The sequence below is a fragment of the Heptranchias perlo genome, chromosome 2 (genome assembly GCF_035084215.1).
Source record: "Heptranchias perlo isolate sHepPer1 chromosome 2, sHepPer1.hap1, whole genome shotgun sequence".
NCBI classification, from domain to species: domain Eukaryota; kingdom Metazoa; phylum Chordata; class Chondrichthyes; order Hexanchiformes; family Hexanchidae; genus Heptranchias; species Heptranchias perlo.
In genome coordinates, this window is record NC_090326.1 from 126,642,921 (window position 1) to 126,665,786 (window position 22,866).

Below are 22,866 nucleotides of genomic sequence, written 5' to 3' on the forward strand. Positions count from 1 at the left end.
TTTGTGAGTAAGCGCACAACATGGTGTTGCCTTACAGATGAGGAAGGTCCCAGGTTTCATGCGCTGTATATACTGAGTTAGTTGATTTCAGCTGGGGTGCCAGTAGGAACTCTAAGATTAACCTCTGTGCCCCAAGGATAGAAAACCTTAAAATCAACTAAAAGCCATACACCTGATCACTGAACATTGAAGTTTGCTGGAAAGTGTCGACATTAGGTGAGGACTGAAACAGGCTCGGCTGTTTTTTACTCTGTAATCAAAAAGCCTGACAATGCTTCCTGCTTAGGGCAAGTGCTCACTTTGGTGATGTACCAGTAGGTTGATATTAAACCTTCAACTCATCCAAACTCACTGTTGTGGTAAACTAGAGGATCCTACCATTTTAAGCGTTGCCGAGGAGGGCAGTTTGGTTATATTGCAAATTTGTGGGTGGCAAGCAGAATTTCCTGTCGTTGTTGCCCCTTTAATTTCTATGAAATTAAAAATTGCAAGCCAAGTTTGTTTAGTCTAAATGGGTCATTATAACATTTCATAATGAAGTGAAATAATTGAGTTAGCAGTTCGGAATCTTACGTTTTTTTATGTCACAGTACATATTTTATGTCATGATATGTGTACACAATAAAGAAAATGCTGTGGTGAGAAGTTTTAAAAGATATCACCGCAAACAAGAATTTTCCTTTAGCAATTTCCCTTTGTTGAAAGCATTCAATGGAATAAAGAGCTCTGAGTCGATAATAAATGTTTCAGTGGGACCAGCCTCCACCAAAGACTACCACAGACCACTATCTATTTAAAGGAATTAACTGACTGGAAGTGACACTTCAGTGATTCCTTTAGAACCTCTTTAAACTTATTCATGGGAAATTCTTTTCTTTTGCAGGATCCTGCCCACACGGTTATATAGAATGCCGGAATGGAAATTGTTACCAACCAGAACAGAGTTGTGATTTTGTAAATGACTGCAGTGACGATACAGATGAGAAAGAATGTGGAATGTCCTGCACCTTTGAGACCGGACAGTGTGGTTGGAAAAATTCCCTGGCAGATAACTTTGATTGGATCTTGGGACAGGGTTCACTTCGGAGTCTACGGCCTGCAAAAGATCAGAGCCTAGGAAATGCGAATGGTAACTCAGTAACCTATGTGGTATTCTAATATACTATAGTAGTACAAAAAGAAAGGAAATAACTGTTTGACCCCTGTCATTATTGAAAATGTTTGGCAAACCTTTTGCATATGTTTGCCAAACACTTGGGGCGCTAAATTGGGCCGTGTAGCACTCGTTGTTTCAGCGCTACACGGCCTCTCTGACATCCAACATGGCGTCTTGGATGCGCACGCACATTTCATGTGAGACGTGCGCCAGACGCCATCTTGGTATAGGAGTTAGCGCATGCGCAAATACCGAACGCTGGAAGCATGTAAAGTGGGGAGAAAATGCATGCAATCAGTGTGCAACGTTGATTTATAGTGATAGACACCATTTTGGACGTTAACGCTCAACTCAACGCACAGTTTTAACCCCGACCATCTAAACATGTCTTACAGTGCCTGAAGGACACCCCCCCGCCCCCACCACCACCAGCGCTATTTAAAGGGGCCATGCAGTTGTTGCAGGTTAGTTGCTGGATCATTGCTTCTGGCTGCTGGAGGAGTAGCAAGTGTTTTTTGAAGTTCCCTATTCTTATTGAGAGTTCCTACACTACTTTTGAGAGTGCTTTGGCAGGTACTGCCTTACAGGTCATAAAGTTACAACCATGGTTGAACAACATTCCTGCCAACCATGGGCGGTCTGCTAGGGCTCCCGTTGGGCATTGATTATGACTGGGAGCATGCAGAGAGGCCACGCCCAGCAGGTCAAGCTGCGAGGAGACGGAGGTCGAGGAGGCGCAGGGAACTGAGCAAGAGGCCCTACCCGATGAGGGCCTTCCGAGATCAATTCTCTTACCTCAACATGACCGAGGAGGATTGCATCTGAAGCCTGAGGTTCACCAAGGAAGCCGTCACCGAGATCTATTAACTGGTGCGGCCACAACTGCAGCCTCAGAGCAGGGCGAGGACAGCATTGCCTGTGGCTGTGAAGGTCACCGTGGCACTGAATTTCTACGGCTCAGGATCATTTCAGGCCTCTGCTGGCGACATGTGCAACATCTCGCAGTATGCAGTGCACTGCTGCATAAGGGAGGTCACACAAGCACTGTACCACATGAGGAACAGGTTCATCACCTTCCCTCTCAATAGAGACAATCAGAACGAGGGAGCATTGGGGTTCGCCCGCATTGCTGGTTTCCCCATGGTGCAGGGTGCCATTGACTGCACACATATTGCCCTGCGTGCCCCGCACATCAACTCAGCCGTCTTCATCAACGTGCAGCTGGTGTGCGACCACATGCATTGGATCACGGAGGTCAATGCCTGCTAACCTGGGAGTAGTCACAATGCCTTCGTCATGCGGCAGTCCAACGTGCCAGCCATCTTTCAACCAACTCGGCAAGTTAAAGGCTGGCTACTAGGCGACAAGGGCTATCCCCTCACAACATGGCTCATGACACTGGTCAGGAATCCACGCACACATGCACAGCAGGTCTATAATGAGAGCCATGCTGCCACATGCAATGTCATGGAGCACACCACAGGCCTCCTCAAACAACGCTTCTGCTGCCTGGACTGGTCTGGAGGAGCCCTGCAGTACTCCCCTGAGTGGGTGGGCAGATTTGTGGTGGTCTGCTGCATGCTGCACAACCTCACCATCATGAGGGACCAACCTTTGCCACTAATCATTGCAGAAGACCCTGAGCCAGAGGTTGAGGAGGAAGAGGTGGAGGAGCAGGAGGAGGAAGAGGCTGAGGAGGAGGAGGGGGTGGAGCCGGAAGAGAAAGTGGAGGAAGTCGCAAGGGTGCAACAGGAATCACACGCCTTGTCTGCAAGGGCTCTGTGTGTTCGCCTGACCCGTGCCCGCTATCATTAATTTGAACTACATCCCCCAACTCACCAACAGTCCTACACGCTCCACCTTTCCGCTCCCACAAGACAATCAAATTGCCCTCTATCTGATTACACATTGCATAAATAGAAACCACCACCAAATGCAAAATCAAAGTCTCATTTATCGATGATTAAATGAAATTATACAAACATAACAGAACTATTCACCCTTGTGCATTCCCTTAGTGCCTGTTGTCCGTGTGCCTTTACCTATCCTAGTGCTCCTACGAGGTGCTTCCCCAGTGGCTGGAGCATGGGTGGTGGGAGGCTGCTGGCCTTCAATGGAGGAGAGTGTAGATGGCCTTGGAGGACGACCTCGAGCAGCTCTGGGCCAGGAGGGCCCGGCTTCAGACTGCACCATCTCAGCATGGGCTGCAGCAGTCTGGCCTGGCTGGCCGACAGGCAACAACAGGGGCACTGGCGAAGTGGCAGGGGTGGGAGCAGGAAGGCTGTCATCCTGAGAGAGGACAGCAGGTCTGACTGCCATGGCGCCACTGCCACCCTCCCGGGATGACGTCTCAGCAATCCCGGTGATCAGCTGGAGAACGGATTGCTGAAGTGCTGTGATGCCCTGGAAGCCCCGTTCCACAGTGGTCCCCAGACCCACGATAGCACAGTCTGAGCTTCCAAGGCAGCAGTCAGATCTTGGATGGCAGATGTTTGTGCTGCAATGGATGCTGTGACATCAGTCATCAGACGCTGCATCATGGTGGGTTCCACGGGTGTGCTGATGGAGGTGACCACCCGTTCCATGTTGGAAAGGATGGGCTCCAAGCTCTGCACAAAGCCCCGAACCAAGCTGGAGCTGGACTCCTCCATGCCCCTTCTCATTGTGCGCAGGCTTTCTGGCAGGCTTTCCAGTGCCCCAAGCATTTGTTGGTGTACGCCCATCAGCCTTCTTCTGTAGCCTGGCCTATCGAAGTCCTCATCTGACTCCTCTGCAGCAGAACTAGTGAGTGACCTCGCCCTCCGGCGAGCTGGCACATGTGCGTTTGTGCTCAGTGTCTCACCTTGTGCAGATCCGTCCTCTAACCTAACCTCTAAAGGACGCGCAGTGTCAGTCTCTGAGCTGGTGGAAGCAAGTGTCAGATCGAGTGACGGTGTGGCTTCAGTGACGACCTCCTCCTCCTCTTTGGAGGGTACCATCACGTATTCTTGGGTATCTGCAATGCCAAAGGGAAACAGGTTGAGTTGTGGATTGAGGAGAGGAGTGAGTAAGAGGTGTGTGCTGACAGCATGTGCAGGACGTGAGTCAGAAAGATTATGGGAGGAGGGAGATGTGGAAAAGGAGAAGGAGCTTTAGATGTGCAGAGACCCCCTTCACCGGGACCTCCAGTGCGGCACGTTGTGACAGCTGCAGCGACTGCCCACCCAATGATCCGGAGCACCATCTCCTCTAGGGGGATTGAGGACGTGTAGACGTGCCCGTCCAGCCTCAGGTCCTTCCTGCTGCCGGGTGTTATACGCCACCATCTCCTGCAAGACAGAGGACAGTGTGTCAGTGAGTGTCATGCAAGGTATGTGGGTGATGTGCCTGTCCTGGTCAAATAGCTGCCAGTTTGCGTAACTTGTGAATGGTAGTTGTGTGGCCTGCAAGTGTGGTACTATGTGCGAGTGAGATGCAGCATGCCGAGTGCCGCATTGCGTATGGATGAGCAGTGTTTGTTGGTGGGTGGTTGGGTGACGGGAGGTGTCGTGCGTGGAGCAATGGTGCAGTTGGTAGGATGTGCCACTTGACATTTGTATTCACTCACCTTGGCCACTCGTGTCAAATCATTGAACTTCTTCCGGCACTGCACCCACGTGCGTGGTGCAATGCTCCTAGCGTTGACTTCCTGCACCACAACCTGCCAATGCCTGCGGAGCTGGAGTGTGGGGGCTCTCCGCCCACCCTGCGGGTACATGCTGGGCCTCCTTCCGTCCACGCCTTCCACCAGGGCCTCGAGAGCATCATCGGAGAAGCATGGAGCCCTCTCTCGTGCAGGTCCAGCTATTCTCATGGCCATCTTCACCTCCTGCAGGGAAGCTGTGCACCTGCCAATTGAAATGTGCCTGCACCTTTAAGTAGTGCAGGCTGCTGATGACATGCGCTGCGCACACCCCATTTCCAACTTCCTCATTCTCCATGAAGCCTCTCAGTAGCGAGGGTTGCACTGGCTGCACGGAGATTTCGTGGTACGTAGCAGGCAGCAAGACGTTCACGTGCTGCCTGCATAGGGTCCGTCGGGCACGCGGTAGCGCATCGCGGACCCTTAGCGGATTTTTCCCCCTTGATGTGATGGCACAATTTATGCCACTACTTGTCATGCCAGAAAAATATGAGCCATTTCTTTGGAATGTCTCCGTAACAAAAAATGATGTCTGACTGTTCTTCCTCACAATAATGACAATGCCTCTATGAACATCCACCGATCTACTTCCTTTCATATCAGATCATAATAATTAATGAAATGAAAAATGTAAATACAGCATAGAAGGTTTGGTTTGATATGATAACTGGCGATGGGAAATGCAAATCAATAGCCAAGCTCAAAGATATTTTTTGGTAAGCAAAATTAGATATGATTTTCTTATCATTGTTTTTACCTCTACTATTGAACAAAGAAAGTTTCACCCCATGTTTTGAGTAGATTACTACTCATGAAACCAAAATGAAAATGATTTCAACTTAAATATTGCCAAATTAATTCTCAACCCAACAAAATTTTCATAGAATTTTCAAAAGCCAATAAATATAGCCTATAAATTCGATAGTGTGGCGCCCGTTTTATGAGGCAGAAGTTCACCGCCTGCCATATTGGTATAGGCAAAAAAAAGCTGTCCAGGCCCCGTGCCTGAAACAGGTGTTGTCTTCTTTGCATGTGCAAATATGAGACCTAACATCTGCAATGAGCCCCACTCTGCCACATTGGTTTGTTCTGAGGCAGCCAGCACCAGTGCCGGCAGCATTCAGAGAAAACAGGTCCACATGTAACCTAACAGGTGATTCTTAAAGGGATTGCTACAGGCCATCACCAAATAGGTAAGTTTGTTCAAAATATTTACCTGAATGTAGAGCTGGGAGGTGCAGCAGTGCTTCTCCATATTCAAACTGTGGGCTGCAGCTGACGACAGCTCAACAACCCCCCGTCCCACCCCTCGATCTGTGTCACCACCACCCTCTCCGATCCCGGCCACCACCACCCTCCCCGATCCCGGCCACTGCCTTCTTCCTCAATCCCTCCCAGTCGCCCCTCCTCTCCCGTTCATCCCTCTCCCGGTCCCTTTTAAGGACTTACCTTCAACTATAATGAGGCCCAATATTAGGTGCGCCTCAGAATTATCTATTCAGGCACAGGAATGATCCCTGCCCACCCCCCGACCCCAGCGTGCCCATTCTTGAGCGTGAACGAATTCATCCCTCAACCAAAAGAAATTGCCTCAATATTTATTTTTACTACTACGGCACACCTCACCATTTTTCTGCCTCTGCCACAAACTCCATCAAATGAGCAACTAGTAGTTGAACAACATACTGAATTGTAGACCTGCTTTTTAAGATACAATGTAAGCCAATTATAGCAAACTAATTTCTGCTTCGGTGTTTTGTATAATATAAACAGCTGTCTGAAATATCCCTCTGGGGGTCTGATAATTAGAATAAGAAAGATGATTAAATGTTCCTCACCTAATGCAAGGCAGAGGCTTATGATGCAGTGGCAAGCTCGCCCTTGAAATGTGCTCCTGTGTCAGTGAGAAAAGTGCATGCTGACATAAGAGCATGCTTCAACAGGCAGGTCATGGCTGCATTAGCGAGCTCCATGTTGCTTAGGTTGCAGAGTCAAGCAGCTGCTGCTAAAGCTCTTCACCTCCAACTGTTGGGGCCACCATTCGATAAGGCATGGTGTGTGTCCATGCTCTGGTCAGGAGGATGGTAGCAGCGCTCTGTGCTATTAAGCTGTATAATTTTAGTTGGTTAAACTCTAGCAGTACTCCTGCAGTCACTTAGGGATTCCTAATGACTGTGCCAATCTATGCATAAGCTCTCTAGACTTAGGTAAGTGGTGAAGTCCATATAGGGAGAGGGCAAAGAGGAACTTGTTTTGGAGATTCTTAAACATGCTAATGGCTTCTGCACATATCAGACATGCAGTTAACCAAAACAAAAAAAATAAAATCAAGTAGATTAAAGATTGCCTTACGAAATATTTAATATTAGAAGCATTAGAGAATCTCCCATTACAGCCATGATCCACCTGCTTTGAGTCCTGAGGATAGAGTAGATTGTGTGCTGAATGTATAAACAACTGATTACTGTGCTAGCTGTTTAGCAGACATTGCATTCACCAGCACAGAAACAGGCAGGTGATGTCTGCATCGAGATGTTCTGCGTTGCGTTTAAAATCAGGAGCTAGGTACAATAATCTGCTTTCTGGTTACAGTCAACTCCATCATTTTTCTGGTAAAAACAACGTGGCAGGAAAAGGCTCCAGTTAAGGTTCAGGCAACTTGTCTGAATAACTAATCATTCAGTGTAAGTGCAGCTAAGTGTAGTTATGCTTTCTGCCTTTCCACTTCCTCTTAACCCTTATGCCACGTGATCAAAGGGGCAGGTGGAGAGCCCACTCTCAGGCCTCTACTAATCCTGCTGTGTATCTGGGTACGATTAGGTCCACAAGAATGACCCAAAATGATTCACCCTATATGGACTTCACCACTTACCTAAGTCTAGAGAGCTTATGCATAGATTGGCACAGTCATTAGGAATCCCTAAGTGACTGCAGGAGTACTGCTAGAGTTTAACCAACTAAAATTATACAGCTTAATAGCACAGAGCGCTGCTACCATCCTCCTGACCAGAGCATGGACACACGCCTTGCCTTATCGAATGGTGGCCCCAACAGTTGGAGGTGAAGAGCTTTAGCAGCAGCTGCTTGACTCTGCAACCTAAGCAACATGGAGCTCGCTAATGCAGCCATGACCTGCCTGTTGAAGCATGCTCTTATGTCAGCATGCACTTTTCATAGAATAGAATCATAGAAGTTTACAACATGGAAACAGGCCCTTCGGCCCAACATGTCCATGTCGCCCAGTTTATACCACTAAGCTAGTCCCAATTGCCTGCACTTGGCCCATATCCCTCTATACCCATCTTACCCATGTAACTGTCCAAATGCTTTTTAAAAGACAAAATTGTACCCGCCTCTACTACTGCCTCTGGCAGCTCGTTCCAGACACTCACCACCCTTTGAGTGAAAAAATTTCCCCCCTGGACCCTTTTGTATCTCTCCCCTCTCACCTTAAATCTATGCCCCCTCGTTATAGACTCCCCTACCTTTGGGAAAAGATTTTGACTATCTACCTTATCTATGCCCCTCATTATTTTATACACTTCTATAAGATCACCCCTAAACCTCCTACTCTCCAGGGAAAAAAGTCTCAGTCTATCCAACCTCTCCCTATAAGTCAAACCATCAAGTCCCGGTAGCAACCTAGTAAATCTTTTCTGCACTCTTTCTAGTTTAATAATATCTTTTCTATAATAGGGTGACCAGAACTGTACACAGTATTCCAAGTGTGGCCTTACTAATGTCTTGTACAACTTCAACAAGACATCCCAACTCCTGTATTCAATTAGCTGGATCTCTTTTATGGTTCTGCTATACTTCATCTCAGAAACAATAATTTGCATGAGAAGCTGTTGCTTTCACACATCAGTACAGAATGGTCCTGATAATGTGCAGTATTTCAGAGAAGACACTATTCGTGTGGTAAATACCTTGAATTCCAAATTATTACTGTTTTATATGTCCCAGGTTGTTGTTATTTAATATTTTTTTCAATTTTCTTCTGTCCTTTTCCCCTCATCTTTTGCTTGGCTCCAGTTCCATGGTCTTCAACAACCCGCTGGCTTCTTGTTCTTCAGGTGTGAGCCAGGTCAGTGAGTGTCAGCTCGTTACTCAACCGTGGGACTTCACAGCTGAACCTACATCAGGATCCCACATAAGAACATAAGAAATAGGAGCAGGAGAAGGCCACACAGCCCCTCGAGCCTGCTCCGCCATTCAATCAGATCATGGCTGATCTTCGACCTCAACTCCACTTTCCTGCCCGATCCCCATATCCCTTGATCCTGATCACGGCTCATTGCGCATTGATCAGCAGGTGGAAACTTGACTGATTTTTCTCCTCCCAATCTGTGGACACTTACATCAATTATAGTGTCCCCACCTCATGTGGAAGTGTCCAGTTTGTTGGCTGATTCTTAACAATTCCCTGGTCCAGAGAAAGTGTTGCATTGCTTGTCGCTTCAGGCTATGAGCTAGGCCTTAGTATGAATCGCCATCTATTTTCTAAATTGGACGGTGATTGCGAAATTGACTGCTACCTGTGGTTGCAAAGGATTGTATATTTTTCAAAAGCTTAATTAAAAGTATCACACAGTGCACGTAGAATGTGTGCTTTTTGATTGACAGCACATTTCCATTGATCTGTGACGTGCACTTTACGCACTGAAAAATGGAACAAAGTAATGAGTGGGTGACAGTTTCACAATAACATAGGTGTCTTTCAGGTGCATAGCATAGGAATTGCGATATTGGATGTATGCATTATAAATAGTTTCACTATATCTGAATTCACCTGGGCAGGTTCCTCTGTATACAAGGATGGATAATGTACATTTTTGGCTTTCTACAATGCCCCTCATAATTTGTTATTTTTTCTGTAAGTACAGTACAATTTTCTAGAAAATAAATCTGCCTCTATCCATATCTCAGCCCATCTGCTTCTGAAACCCTCATCCACGCCTTTGTCACCTCCAGACTTGACTATTCCAATGCTCCCTTGGCCAATCTTCCATTCGTCAGCCTTCGTCAACTTCAGCTCATCCAAAACTCTGCTGCCCATATCCTATTCTGAACCAAGTCCTGTTCACCTATCACAACTCACAGAACTAAATTGGGTACCAGTCTCCCAATACCTCAAATTTAAAATTCTCAACTTTGTGTTTTAATAATGGCCTCTTCCCCTTCCCCATGTCTGTAACCCTCTCCCGTCCTAAAACTTGCCTTCCCCTGAATTCTCCATTCCTCTGACTCTGGCCTTTTGTGCATCCCCCACTCCCTTCACCCCACCATTGGCAGTCGTGCCTTCATCTGCCCGCTCTGGAATTCCCTCCATAAAGTTCTCCACCTTTCCGTCTCCCTCTCCTTCTTTAAGACCCTCCTTAAAACCCACCTCAACTTTTGGTCACCCTTCCTAATATCTCCTTCTTTGGCAGGGCATCCATTTTTTCTTTATGCCTCTGTGATGCGCCTTGAGACAATTTTTTCTATGTTAAAGGCACAATATCAATGCAAGTTGTTGTTGAGTAGTCTGAACACAGAACTGGAGGACATAAGTTTGACAAATCTAACACCTGTCGTGTTCAATGTCGTAAGAATCTTTGTACTGTAGAGGGGAATTTTAACTCTTCCCGCTCAATGGGAATGGAAGGGCTCCATTTCCCATTGATTTCCGATTTTAACGCCATTGATTTTGTCTGCAGATGAGGCGCCTGCCAGACTCAGGTGGGAGCCTCATGTGTAAATGCTAATCGGAGTCCTATGTCATCAATTGTAGCCCGATAGCATTTAACCTCGTCCTGACAATGGAGTTTATTTGGACTTCCAGAGGCTTTTGACAAGGTCCACATTACAAAAAGTACTAATCGAGCTAAAATCAATGGGAATATCTAAAGATAATCATCAGAGGTGTGAGAAAAATATTCTTCCACAGCAGGAGTACTTAATTGTATCAGGGGGGGAAAGCTAGCCCAGGAAAGTTTGGGGCTTAGCTTGCAGACAAAGGCCCATATTTTCCTCTCTTTGAGAACTTTAGTGGAGAAAGAATTATGTGTAAATCGGTGAGAAAGGCTGTGAGTTAGTGCTAATGGACCTTTCTTCCAGTTTTCCTCCTGTGCTTAAAAATATGATGGGAAATAAGGCAAAAAGGCCTTTGCCTTGCTAAGTGTTGATCTTTATAGAAACATTGAGGATTCCTCAGCTTGTGGCAATAAAATAAATTAGTTTATTTACTTACAGCAGACCTGTAAGTAATGCTAGGATGGGCAAGTTGTGGAAGTTTCAACACTGTATCACACTAACAGAGCAGTGACAGTTTCAAGGACAATACGTTGGCTATGGCTGTATCGCCCTTGCTAGGCTACCATCAATAAGAAAAAACGCAGTATAATTTGGCCATAAAACTAATAAGGCTTCTGACTACCTCCTTTCTTGTATAATTTTATACTAAAGGAATAGCTTCAATTTGGCTACGGTACAGAATGGCCTATTAAGGGAAATGCAAAAGCATCGAAGGGCATTTGAAGGGCTTCCAGTAGTTTTTTTTAATAACCACTTAAAATAACAATCCGGAACAATTTTTATTGTGGTTGCAGCAGTATGACAGTAATCACATTTCTTTCCTTAATGAAGCAGTAGAACAACAGACAATCCCAGCCACTTGGTGCAGTAGCACTAATACATCTCCAGCATTGATGTTAAAGGCGTCCCTTAGAATCACAGCACAGTTGATGCACTGAATGAAATAATGAATATTACCTCCTAGAAAGTTCTATACTGAGTTCACTGCAAAGTGGTAATGTAGGACAAATGTATCTAATGCAAAAGCAAAATACTGCAAAGGCTGGAAATCTGAAATAAAAACAAAAAATGATGGAAATACTGAACAAGTCAGGCAGCATCTGTGGAGAAAGAAACAGAGTTAACGTTTCAGGTCGAAGACCTTTCTTCAGAATGGCCCAGTTCTGACGAAAGGTCATCGACCTGAAACATTGGGCACAATTTTAATAAGGCGGTGGGATGGTAGCGGGGGAGGGGGTCAATGGGCGTGCGGCAAACACGAATAATAAAAACTTACCGTTCCCCATGCGATCGCAACTTAATTGGTGGCCTTTAATCATGTTTCCGGCTTGTTTCCGCAAGCTGCGCAGCGGGCGGACTGCGCACCCGCATCACAGGCTGTCAGCTGCAGCGTCTAGATTTAAAGGGCCATTGCTCCAATGGATTTTGCTGGATCAAGGAGCAATAAGACACAATGGAGCAGCACAGGAGCAAGGCTGCTCCAAGATTCAATGACACCTCACTTGAGATGCTGCTGGTCGGGGTGAGGAGGAGGAGGGAACTATATTACCAGTCGACAGGAGGAAGTGCCCTGCCTCTGCCACCAAGAAGGCCTGGCTCGAGGTGGGAGAGGACGTCACCAGCAGGAGCAACATATCCCGCACCTGGGTCCAGTGCAGGAAGCGTTTCAATGACCTAACTAGGTCAGCAAAAGTGAGTACACTTACTGATTGTCCTGCAATCCGTATTCCACGTGAAGCCCTCCCACCTCAACTCATTCTGCACTGCCAAGACTACTCTGTCACATCACTCCTCACACCCATTTAAGGCTCATCGTCAACTTACCTTCACTTCTTCAGCACTTCCTCACCTCCCCATTTGTGACCCTACCACTACCATTCACCCCAATCCTGATCCAATGTGATGTCTCTGTCTCATACTCACCCTCTGATGCACCTCGTTCATGGTCAGTCTCACCCAAAGCAACACATTCATCGGCTGACCACTTCACCATCACTCACTCACACGTTTGCACTTTCTCCACTTCTAGGAGAAGAGAGTGCAAAATATAAAAGGCAAGGACTGGAGGGGGGCCACAACAAATAATGGTCCTTTGAGAGGTGGAGGAGGAGGCCCTGCAGATCAGCCACACCCTCGAGTGCCTGTCCGTTGGGGACGTTGAGACTGGCACCCCACAAACACAACTTTAACATTCATCACACACAACATGAACTGATGTTAACAGTGATTGGCATGTTGAACACCTCAGTATGCTCATCGCAACATGACACATCTGTGATGATGCTTAATATTACCTTCTGTTCTCTTACAGGTCCTTCAACAACCGCAATGATGGGAGAGGGCAATTCCTCCGAGGAGCTCCCGGCCTCTGAGGGTGCACTGTCACATCTTAGTGAGCCATCCACCAGTGCAGATACTCACACCTCAGTGGGTCCTAGTAGTCAGTTAATTGGGTTGGCACCCTGTGAGTCACCACACACAAGTGAGCATGAGCAGACACTGGTAGCAGGGGTAGCTGTAGAGAGAGCATGTTGGTGGGTGCATTCCTCTCCAGGCTCTGCACAGCTGGACGCAGATGCTGAAACCTGGGGGCCATCCTTTAAAAGGAGAATGATCAAGGGACAGCAACACATTTGCGAGGTACTGGAACAGGTGCCATGCGCACTCTGCACAATAGCGCAGAGGATGGAGGAGTCCAACTCCTGCAGTAGTGGAATGGGGCACAGGTACGGGAGGGAATCTCTGAGATAGTGTCACAGGGACATGAAGAACTGTCTGAGATAGTGTTGTACGTAACTGCGGAAATGTCTGAGATAGTGTCGCAGGTAAATGCGGGAATGTCTGCGATGGAGAGAAGGCTAGCCTCCATTGAGCTTCAAGCACGGCTCAGAAATGAGCCCATTCGGAACCTGACAACGGCCGTTCGGACTCAAGGTGATCAACATTCTGCCGCCTTGAACAGGCAGACAGAAACTTTACAACTGGGCTTCCAAGGCATCATACTTGTCCTCCAAACTGTTGTCCAGCAGGGTGGTAGGAGTGATGTGGGCCTGGTCCAGGAGAGGGATGATGGCAAAAGAGGACTTGGAAGTGGGGACGCCACTCAAAACGCTCCTACGTCTCACCCGTTGACCCCCTCTCAACCAGTACCCGTAATGCTGCCTCCTCTCTAGGCGGCTGAGCCAGCTCCTGCACAGGTGCAGGTGGAGCAGTCTTTGGAGAGGCCCTCACGGGCTCCAAAACCCAGAGAGCATCGGCCGAAAGCATCTTAGCAGTCCGGGCATGGACATGAGCAACCTGCCACTACCTCTGCTATAGCCACAGGGGAAGCACCACGTAGAAGTAGTAGGAAGAGAAAGGCCAAGGATTTGTGATCATGAAGGGTATGCAGAAGGGTGACTGACAGATTGTCACGTTTTTCATTTATATTTGTTTTTTGTTAAAATCAGATTAAATGTTATCATTCTCACCACTACTGCCACATCTTGCCCATTCTTGACTGCCTTTTGTGATAGCGCCCTTTCATGTGCTTCATCATGAACGGCAACATTTGATGCCACCCAGTGAGTGACTCTACAGTGTGTGTATGTGTAGTTGCAGGACTGTTTTGTACGGTGGGGAGGTGGGTGGGGCTGGTGTTGGCACTGCTCTATCCAGGTGATGTGAGGACTGGACTATTCTCACTCTGTGATCTTATGAGAACCGTTCACATATGAGTGACTCCTTGGCCTCACGAACAGCCAGGTGAGCCGTTGCTCTGCCCATGGGTTCGTTCTCCTCCTCCTCCTCCTGCTGCTGCTCCTGCTGCTTCTCCTCCTCCTCAATGTTCATTGCAGATGTGGATGCTGGATGAGGGCATGAGGCCTCACCAACCGGCACCCCTCTCTGTTGCGCCATGTTGTGCAGGACACAACACACTACTATAATGCGACCTACTCTCGATGGTGTGTATTGAAACGTTCCCCCAGAATGATCAAGGCACCAAAATCGCATCTTCAGCAGTCCCATCGCATGTTCAATTACAGACCTGGTGGTGATGTGGTTGTCATTGTATCGATGCTGTTGCTCGGTGATGGGGTTCCTCAGAGGTGTCTTCAGCCACGTGTGCAGGGGGTAACCCTTGTCCCCGAGGAGCCAGCCCTTATGGCTGTTTGGTGGATGGAAGAGGTCTGGGATGTTGGATTCCCTCAGAATGAATGAATCATGGCAGCTGCCACGGAATCTCACTCACATGAAGGAATCTTTTGTGGTGGTCACAAACAGGCTGAGTGTTGATGGAGTGATACCCCTTTCTATTGATGAGCTGTCCTGGCTCGTGTGGAGGTGCTCGGATTGCTATCTGCATGCAATCGATTGCACCCTGTACACGTGAGAAGCCAGCCACAGAGTGGAATCCCACTGCCCTCTCCGTCTGGCTGAGGTCATCCATGGGGAAGTTGACTTATTACGAGGCCCTGCAGAACAAGCTGTCGATGACTTGCCTTATGCACTTGTGGGCAGACGACTGAGAGACCCCGGCAATGTCATCGGCAGCACCCTGGAATGATCCAGAGGCGAAGAAGTTGAGGGCAGTGGTCACTTTAACAGCGACGGGTAATGAGATGCTACCAGACCCAGCCGGGAGCAGCTCGGCATGAAGGAGACTGCAGATGTCTGCAACCACCTGGCGACTCACTCTGAGCCTCCATATGCACTGCTCCTCAGAAAGGTCCAGGAAGTTGAGCCTTGGACTGTAGACCCTCTCACGAGGGTAGTGCCTCCTGCGATGTCGCTCCCTCTGTTGTTGCCCTCTGTTCTCTTGTGCAGGTCCCTGTGGCGCAGCACTGTGTTGTGGAGCTCCACGTGGCGGAAGTGCACGCCGTGCCTGGCGAGGACGGTGATGTTCCTCGTCCTCGGTGAATGCAGCTATGGCGCCTCCCCATCCTGATGGTGTCAGTTTGAGGGGGTCCGAAAAGTTGGTAAATATATGTAAACAGAAGAATTCTGAGTGGAAACAAAGAATTTTCAGTCAACACAACGATCCTGCAGCCATAAGTTTGTCTGAGAGAACTGAGTGCCCTGCTGCAATAACTCACCTTTTATCCCCATCTGTCAGACAGGGATTTAAATGTCCACATGGCTGCCGGCTGAAACCCGACTACTTCCCAATGCCGTGTTTCACACAGCACAGGAAACACGTTGAGGCAATGTTGAAATCGCTTGCCTTCACTGTTAATTGGATTTATGGATTTTTTTAAGACTTTATCTAGTTGAATTGCTGCTTTAAATATTGTCCCGTTGGCTTTAATTGCCGGCAGGACTTCTGGGTTCGGGAATGGGGCGCTCACCCAGATGACTCTGGGTTGTCCGTGTTCTTCGGCGGGTTGGAGCCGGGACTCCTGCCCACTCCTCAAAATCACGATTTTGTTTGCCCCCCTCGGCCCCAACGCATCTGCAGATTTCTTTTAAAATCGTGCCCATGAACTCTTTTTCTTTCTCCACAGATGCTGCCTGACTTGCTCAGTATTTGCAGCATTTTCTGTTTTTACATCAAATAAAAAATGCTTTGTTTTTTTTTAAGTAATTATTTTTGAAATAACTAAATGATTCTCTTTTGCAAAAAAACACACAATACAAGTTTAAAGTTAAACCTGTTGACTTAATAAAGCTGATTCTATAAAATGTAAAATGAATGGAAGGAAATAGTGGAGATTATGGGCGTAATTTTTACTCGGAACCGAGTGCCCCACATGTTTGCAGATATTCACGTGGGGAAACTGAAAGGGAATTGAGTGCATCGCAATCTGCGATCGCAACTCAATTGGAGGTGAGTATTTGAGCTTTTGGGTTTCTCACGTTCCAGGCAGCCAGATTGACAGGCTGACTGCCTGTCGGCAGTGAAAGGAGCTGCAAATGAGTGAGGGGGGCAGGAGGGATAGACAGATCATCGGGCTTTGAAAACATCAGATATGGTGGGGGGGGGGAAGGGGAGGGGGGGTGGGGGTGGACATCATCGGCGGGGGGGGTCAGCCAACAATGGAGATCAGAGGGGGGGATCAGCCAGCAACAGAGATCAGGGGTGGGGGGTTGGGGCGGCCGATTGAGGAGTTCCTGTCGGCTTGGGCCTGTTGGGCCTGTATGAAGCCCACTTGTTCTTCCGAGCCAACAAGCAGTGCAATAAAGTCATTCATGGATCCGTCCCTTCCCGCCTGCTTTCACCTGACGTGAATCGGAAGCGATGGGAAACCCGAACAGGTACACAAAATATTAAGTGCTTCAAGTATCTTAATGAGGTACATTGTCCTGTTACGAATCGGCCCGCCAGCTTTAAGTGGAGGCGGGACGTCTCGGTGTCTGCTCTCCATACACCGACAAACCTGCCTGGGTTAAACCCAGAAGTGGGTGAGTTGGGACCGGGATGCAGTAAAATAACAAAAAGCTGTTATTTTAACCTCCCACCCGCCCCCAACCCACCCATTCTTGGGGGTTAAAGTTTACCCCTATGTGCCTGAATTCCCAATATATGGTCCTGGTGAGACATGCTCCCCGCTGGGAACATGCTTTTTAAAAATTTGACAAAATGGGCCGGGCGTTCGGCTGGAGTTACACTGGCTCCCTGGCGTAACTCCAGGAGAATGTGCCGGCAAATTCTTTGGGACCCTTTCTGCCAGCTTCCCGTTATCCTGCACCACTTCTGGGATTTTCCCTCAGGCGTGACATGGAATCTATAATCCCTCCATCCAAATGTGGGCGGGCATGACGAGAATGCATTATCCAACATATGTTCTGTCATTTGCGCCATAGCGATACTGGTTGCTATAAATGGCTGCGTGTTCCAGGTTTGTTAAGGCGGTAGGAGGAATTTAAAAATGAATGGCCGCCTCAGTATATGAAATTGATCGCATAGATGAAGGCATTATTTTTTTAAAATAAATTCTTTATTTGGAGGCTATGCTGTGACAAGTGCCTGAGGCCTGCTGCAGTCATCCTGGAACCAAACCACCTGAAATATACAAAATAACCTCACCCTAGAAAATAGGCTGGTTTCACCGGCAGGCCATTGGGATCCCAAATAAGATGTACTGGATTCGCCAAAGCAGAAAATCCCAGCAATAAGTTTACAAAAAAAGTTTGCTATATTTCCTAACCTACCTCTTTGACTAAAAATTAGTCACCTATCCCAATGTCTCCTTGTTTGGCTCGGTATCAGTTTTTGTTTGATTATGTTCCTGTGAAGTGCCTTTGGATGTTTTACTGTGTTAAAGGCGCTATATAAATGCAAGTTGTTGTTGTTGTACATCCTCAGTGTGTTCAAATCAAAACTCATCACACATCTTCAACTGCTTATGTCCTAGGAGCTCAAAATTACAACTCCTTCCCTCTTTCAGTCTTCATTTCCTCCAAGAATCTACAGGCTTTTCATAGAATCATGGAAAGATTACAGCACGGAAGGAGGCCATTTGGCCCATCAAGTCCACACCGGTTCTATACAAGAGCATTCCAGCTAGTCCCACCCCCTGCCCTATCCCCGTAGCCCTGCAATTTTTTTCCTTTCAAGTACTTATCCAGTTCCCTTTTGAAGGCCATGATTGAATCTGCCTCCACCACCCCCTCGGGCAGTGCATTCCAGATCCTAACCACTCGCTCTGTAAAAAAGTTTTTCCTCATGTCACCTTTGGTTTTTTTGCCAATCACCTTAAATCTATGTCCTCTGGTTCTTGACTCTTCTGACCCTTTTTTCCATTTCATCTTACTCTCTATCTCTTTTACCATCCAGGGAGCTCTGGCTTTAATTGCCCTACCTTTCTGCCTCGTGGGAATGTACCTAGACTGTACCTGAACTATCTCCTCTTTAAAGGCCGCCCACTGTTCAATTACAGTTTTGCCTGCCAATCTTTGATTCCAATTTACCCGGGTCAGATCTGGTCTCATCCCATTGAAATTGGCCCTCCTCCAATTGAGTATTTTTACTTTAGAGTGGTCCGTCTCCTTTTCCTTAGCAATTCTAAACCGTATGATACTATGATCGCTGCTCCCTAAATGCTCCCCCGCTGACACTTGCTCCACTTGGCCTGTCTCATTCCCTAGAACCAAGTGCAGCAATGCCTGCTGTTTACTGTTTACATGCCTGTAGAAGACTTTTAGATTCCCTTTTATGTTGGCCACCAGTCTATTCTCATACTCTCTCTTTGCCCCTCTTATTTCCTTTTTCACTTTCACTTTCCTTAAAGCACAAGCCTGCTGATACCTAGGAACTATTTCTCAATTTATCTTATTCTTTTCCTCCTTGTCGCTGTCTTGCTTTATGTGCCTTTATTATTCACCTAGATTCATCCAAAAAAAAGAAGTAATCCTGAGTACAGAGTATTAAGAGTTATGAAGTTATGAATGAAGTTCATTTTCATTTATTTTTCTCAATTAAAAGTTCCTTTTTCTTTCTTTCTGCTAATTCTGCTAAATGATAGCTGTTTCTGATGTGCATCATTTTTAACTTAATATAAATGTAATGGAAATCTCTGAAGGACACTTAAAAATATGGAAAAAGCCACTTGCAATGGATGGAGTGAGACTCCATTTATAGAGCGCAAAAATTCCAAAGTCCCAATCAATTGTTAATGGGAAAGGAATTATTCCAGAATGATATGCAAGTGTGACAAAAAATTAATGACCATAAAGCTGTACAGATTTAAATGCTTGTGACATCCTAGGTACAGTTTGTTAAGCAGGTTTCTGCTGAGGAAGGAGTTTAGCACCATTGCTCAGTGTGTTCTAATGGTATAGGGCACTGATATGCACTGACTTTCTCTTGCTTTCTTATGATGCAGCTGGATGTTAGGTTGGGTGAGTTAAATGGGTCAAATTGTCTTTTCTCACCCATGATAGTCATATTTTTTTTATGTATGATACAGACACTCAGATATGGTAAATTAATGACACATTCCCTGCAATCGAGTGTTGTACCAACACTGTGCCACCATGGTGGGGCATAGATTCCTAACTTCAGTTCTTACATGATAGTTCCCTGATTCACCAGAATGAAACCAGGACTAAAAGGGTTAAATTATGAGGCCAGGTTATATAGATTAGGCTTGTATTCCCTTGAATGTAGAAGATTATGGGGTAATCTAATTGAAGTGTTTAAGAGGATTAAATGATTTGATAGGGTTGATCATCATAGAATCATAGACAGTCACGGCACAGAAGGAGGCCATTCGGCCCATCGTGTCCGTGCCGGTCGATAAAGAGCTATCCAGCTTAATCCCACTTTCCAGCACTTGGTCCGTAACCCTGTAGGTTACGGCATTTCAAGTGCACCTCCAAGTATTTTTTAAATGAGTTGACTGTTTCATCCTCTACCACCCTTTCAGGCAGTGTGTTCCAGAACCCCACCATCCTCTGGGTGAAAAAAATTCTCCTCAGCTCCTCTCTAATCCTTCTACCAATTACTTTAAATCTATGCCCCCTGGTCACTGACCCCTCTGCTTAGGGAAATAGGTCCTCCCTATCCACTCTATCTAGTCCCATCATAATTTTATATACCCCAATTAAATCTCCCTTCAGCCTCCTTTGTTCCAAAGAAAACAACTCCAGCCTATCCAATCTTTACTCACAGCTAAAATTCTCCAGCCCTGGCAACATCCTGGTAAATCTCCTCTGTACCCTCTCTAGTGCAATCACAACTTTCCTGTAATGTGGTGACCAGGATTGTACACAATACTCAAGCTGTACCTAACCAATGTTTTATACAGTTCTAGCATAACCTCCCTGCTCTTATATTGTATGCCTCAGCTAATAAAGGAAAGTATCCTGTATGCCTTTTTAACCACCTTATCTACCTGTCCTGCGACCTTCAGGGATCTGTGGACATGCACTCCAAGGTCCCTTTGTTCCTCTACTCCTCTCAGTATCCTCCCATTTATTGTGTATTCCCTTGCCTTGTTTGCCCTCCCCAAATGCATTACCTCACATTTCTCTGGATTGAATTCCATTTGCCACTTTTCTGCCCACCTGACCAGTCCATTGATATCTTCCTGCAGTCTACAGCTTTCCTCCTCACTATCAACCACACGGCCAATTTTTGTATCATCTGCAATCTTCTTGATCAAGCTCCCCATATTCAAGTGCAAATCATTAATATGTACCACAAAAAGCAAGGGACCGAGTACTGAGCCTCGCGGAACCCCACTGATAGAGAGAAACTAATTCCTCTGGTGGAAGAGTCCAGAACAAGGGGGCATAACCTTAAAATTGAAGCTGTGCTGTTCAGGGGTGATGTCAGAAAGCACTTCACACAAAGGGGAGTGGAAATCTGGACCACTCTCCCCCAAAAAACTGTTGAAACCGGGGGTTAATTGAATATTTCAAAACGGAGATTGATAGATTTTTGTTAGGCAAGGGTATTAAGGGTTACGGAAGCAAGACGGGTAGATTGAATTAAGATACAGGTCAACCATGATCTATTTGAATGGCAGAACAGGCTCGAGGGGCTGAATGGCCAACTCCTGTTCCTCTATTCCTGGCCAGGTTACTAAGATGAGGTGCAGAATGGCAGCTAGGCACCTACTTACTGTGGAGAGGTAAAAATTCGGTTCAAGTGACTGTCAGACATTCTCACTTACCAGTTAGTTAAGAGTGACTCTTGTGGAAGTCTGAGCATAATTTTCCTATCTGTCCTTTGGGTCAAGAAATTGTATGTGGTGATGTGAGAGGATCAAATGGGGGAGGGGGTTAAAACCTAATTTTGCTGTTCGCTGTTATTTATCACAACACTACCACTGGAGGATAACTGGTGGGTTGGCAGTGGGGCTGGGCGGGGCGTGTTGAAGGTGCACGTGGCAAACCCGCAAGAACAAAACTTATCATTTCCGACGCGATCGCATGTTGATTGATGATGATTAACGTCCTCTCCAGGTTTCGCGCCCGGCAGCCAGCCTGATTGACAACGCGAGGTGGGGGGGGGGTGCGAGAAAGAGAGAGAGCGAGACGTCATCCGGCACTGGAATGGAAGACCGGGGTGGGGTGGAGAATGGAAGATCCAGTGCTGGATTGAATGATTGGGAGGTGGGGGGGGGGGGGAGTGCAAGATCGGGGGGAGGAGAGTGGAAGATCGGGAGGAGGAGAGTGGAAGATCGGGGGGAGGAGAGTGGAAGATCGGGGGGAGGAGGGGGGAAGATCGGGGGGAGGAGAGTGGAAGATCGGGGGGAGGAGAGTGGAAGATCGGGGGGAGGAGAGTGGAAGATCGGGGGGAGGAGAGTGGAAGATCGGGGGGAGGGGGGAAGATCGGGGGGGGGGAGTGGAAGATCGGGGGGAGGAGGGGGGAAGATCGGGGGGAGGAGAGTGGAAGATCGGGGGGAGGAGAGTGGAAGATCGGGGGGAGGAGAGTGGAAGATCGGGGGGAGGAGAGTGGAAGATCGGGGGGAGGAGGGGGGAAGATCGGGGGGAGGAGGGGGCAAGATCGGGGGAGGAGAGGGGAAGATCGGGGGGAGGAGAGTGGAAGATCGGGGGAGGAGAGTGGAAGATCGGGGGGAGGAGGGGGGAAGATCGGGGGAGGAGAGTGGAAGATCGGGGGGAGGAGAGGGGAAGATCGGGGGGAGGAGAGTGGAAGATCGGGGGGAGGAGAGGGGAAGATCGGGGGGAGGAGGGGGGAAGATCGGGGGGAGGAGAGGGGAAGATCGGGGGGAGGAGAGTGGAAGATCGGGGGGAGGAGAGGGGAAGATCGGGCGGAGGAGAGGGGAAGATCGGGGGGAGGAGAGTGGAAGATCGGGGGGAGGAGAGGGGAAGATCGGGCGGAGGAGAGGGGAAGATCGGGGGGGGAGAGGGGAAGATCAGGCGGCGGAGAGGGGAAGATCGGGGGGAGGGGGGAAGATCGGGGGGAGGAGGAGAGTGGAAGATCGGGGGGAGGGGGGAAGATCGGGGGGAGGAGGAGAGTGGAAGATCGGGGGGAGGAGGGGGGAAGATCGGGGGGAGGAGAGGGGAAGATCGGGGGGAGGAGAGTGGAAGATCGGGGGAGGAGAGTGGAAGATCGGGGGGAGGAGAGGGGAAGATCGGGGGGAGGAGAGGGGAAGATCGGGGGGAGGAGAGTGGAAGATCGGGGGAGGAGAGTGGAAGATCGGGGGGAGGAGGGGGGAAGATCGGGGGAGGAGGGGGGAAGATCGGGGGGAGGAGGGGGGAAGATCGGGGGAGGAGAGGGGAAGATCGGGGGGAGGAGAGTGGAAGATCGGGGGAGGAGAGTGGAAGATCGGGGGGAGGAGAGGGGAAGATCAGGCGGCGGAGA

At 47.9% G+C, this 22,866-nt stretch overlaps 1 protein-coding gene across 1 annotated transcript in view; it reads left to right on the forward strand.

Moving 5' to 3' along the window:
* The window catches only part of malrd1 (MAM and LDL receptor class A domain containing 1), a 397,527-nt gene that overhangs the window by 199,491 nt on the left and 175,170 nt on the right, over positions 1–22,866 (forward strand). Inside the window, exon 26 of the mRNA XM_068007090.1 lies at positions 884–1,129. Within this exon, the coding sequence (XP_067863191.1) occupies positions 884–1,129 (246 nt within the window). The remainder of the gene's footprint in view (positions 1–883; positions 1,130–22,866) is intronic.